Here is a 2421-nt window from a genome sequence, read left to right as displayed (position 1 = left end):
AGTCCATGGTACTTTCAGCATTCTTCACCAACACCACAGCTCAAAAGCATCAACTCTTCTTTGGTCTTCTTTATTCATTGTCCAGCTCTCACATGCATGTGAGGTGACTGAAAACACCAAGGTTTACGGATAAAGCAACATAGCCCAATGGCAAACCAAAGCCTTCGCTGTCCAGTTGATGCCAACTCATATCCACCTTGTAGCAGGGGAGATGAGCTCCCTCGGGTTTCCAAGGCTCTAAGTCTTCATAGAAGCAGACCGCCACATCTTTCTCCCAGGAAGAAGGGGATGAGTTGGCACCCTGGACCGTTGGCTGCCAAGCGCTTAACGAGTGTGCCACGGTGACCAAATAACTGGGGTCACAAGTGGCCAGACCAGGAAGCGGGCAGACAGACACATTCTTTCACTAGGAGTCCATGGGTGGTGCAAACGGTTTAATATGCCTAGCGTCTAAAGGGAAGGCTGCAGGTTAGAGAACACCCACAGGCACCTCGGAAATAAGGCCTGGCAAACTCCTTCCAAGAAACCACCCTGTGGAATGAAATTTCATTCTGATGCTGACACCCATGAGGGCTCCACGACTCAAAATCAACTGGCTGGAGAACGCGCGGATTGCCCCGCAGAAGGGGCACCCGAAAGGAGCCGGGGTGCGATGTGGCCGGCACGACTGTGTGGACGGACTCCAGACCCCGCGCGGAGACCACTCACACTTCCTCCGGACCGGGTGCAGGCAGACCTGAGGGGCTCCAGCGTCGGGCATCCTCCTGCTTCCGCCCCGGGGCCTGGGTGCCGCAGGGGGCCATGCCCGCTGGCTGCCCTTTCGCGGGAGCCGAGATCTGGGTGGGAACAGGCGACCAAGGCTGAACGGGACACAGCGCCGCTCCTCTCAGACGCCAGCAGCCTCCTAGAGGGCGCCCGGCCGCCCGGCACCTCCCGGCACTTGAGGTGAAGGTACGCTAGCGCCGGTGGGAGGCGACTCCCGGGCCAGCGTCGGCCCCAATGCGAGGGAGTAGCCGAAAGCGCGAGGGCGGGGGCGGCCCGTCCGCGGAGGGGGCGGTCCTGTCCATGCAGGGGGCGTGTCCAGGAGCGTGTAGCAGCCGCGCGAGGGCGGGGGCGGCCCGTCTGCGAGGCTCTGGAGCGCTGATTGGCTGCGCGCCAGGAGGCACTAGGAGAGGGCGTATCCACATGTTGGCCCCTGCTCTCCCACTCCCCTCCCCTCCCCTTCCAGGCCGAGGGCGCGTGCGCGGGCCAGGCTGCTTACTTCCCTCGAGGGCGAAGGGCAGGCTCTTCTAGTCTGGACACGGGCTTTGCGGACTCCAACATGTCCGGGCCTGAGTGGGAGTCGCTGGAACAGTGTTTGGAGAAGCACCTGCCGCCCGCAGACCTGCGGGAGGTGAAACGCGTCCTCTATGGCAAGGAAACCAGGTGTGGGGCGCAGAGGCTGAACTGGAGGGTTTGGGCCCACCAAGTGTAGGTCTGAGACCGCAAGGGGAGCGCTTAAAGGGCTGGGGGATTCTGAGGTGGGGCGATAAAGACCTGAATTGGGGGACCAAGACTACAGGGCCCTGGATTGTACCGACTCGGGAGGCTGCAGGACCAGGGTGACCTTTACAAGCTTCCACCCACCCCACCCCTCGTCCCTGGAACCGGAAGTGGTAGGCCAGAGCTCCGGCCACCCAGCCCTGCTCCTGCGGGGTGCCCCGGGTGTCCCACGTGGGCACGGCCCAGGCTTGGTGGTGCCAGTGCCTGCAGCCAGTGCCCAGCAGCGCTGTGCAGTGATCTACCCAGCCTCCCCTTGCGACCTCCAGCTGACACTTGTGTGTAAAGGCCGGGTGAACCTGGTTGGTCAAGGAACCATGGTCTTGCGTGAGTTACCAGCTGTGGGCAACGTTTTCTCACTCCAGCACGTCTCACTCCCATGTCGCCGTCTTATTGGTTGTGGTGGAGTCCATTCTGACTCCTGCAGCCCCGACGTTTACAGAGTAGAACTGCCCCGTACAGTGTTTAAGGCTGTGACTTTTGGCAAGCAGAGCGCCATGCCTGTCTTCCGATGTGCGTCTGGGTGGGTTCTAACCGCCAACCTTTCAGCTAGCCCTTGAGCGCTTAGCATTTGCACCCACACAAGGCTGGAAAAGACGTGCCCCTCCGCTTTTCTCCTCTTCAGTCCGTTCTAATGTATCGCTGAACATATGTATCATATCCTGTGTCTCCTTTGCTTAATAAAACTCTCCCTTGGCTCTGGTGGCATAGTGATAAGGCACTTGACTGCTAACCGGAAGGTCAGCGGTTCAAACCCACTAGCCCCTCCACGGAAGGCATACAGGAAGATCTATATTCTGTAAAGATTTACAGCCTCGGAAACCTAAATGAGGGAAGGTTGGGCAATCCTACTTCCGTAGTGATACTGCCTCGAAAGCCCAA

General features: G+C 59.6%; 1 protein-coding gene across 1 annotated transcript in view; it reads left to right on the top strand.

Annotated features, from left to right (window-relative positions):
- Positions 1–1321: 1321 nt before the first annotated feature.
- Positions 1322–2421, top strand: part of UPB1 (beta-ureidopropionase 1) — a 43652-nt gene continuing 42552 nt past the window's right edge. Inside the window, exon 1 of the mRNA XM_007957399.1 lies at positions 1322–1425. Within this exon, the coding sequence (XP_007955590.1) occupies positions 1322–1425 (104 nt within the window). The remainder of the gene's footprint in view (positions 1426–2421) is intronic.

This window comes from Orycteropus afer, unplaced genomic scaffold (assembly GCF_000298275.1).
Source record: "Orycteropus afer afer isolate SDZICR_OR568_19922 unplaced genomic scaffold, OryAfe1.0 scaffold00744, whole genome shotgun sequence".
NCBI lineage: Eukaryota > Metazoa > Chordata > Mammalia > Tubulidentata > Orycteropodidae > Orycteropus > Orycteropus afer.
This window is presented reverse-complemented; position numbering and strand designations above follow the sequence as displayed.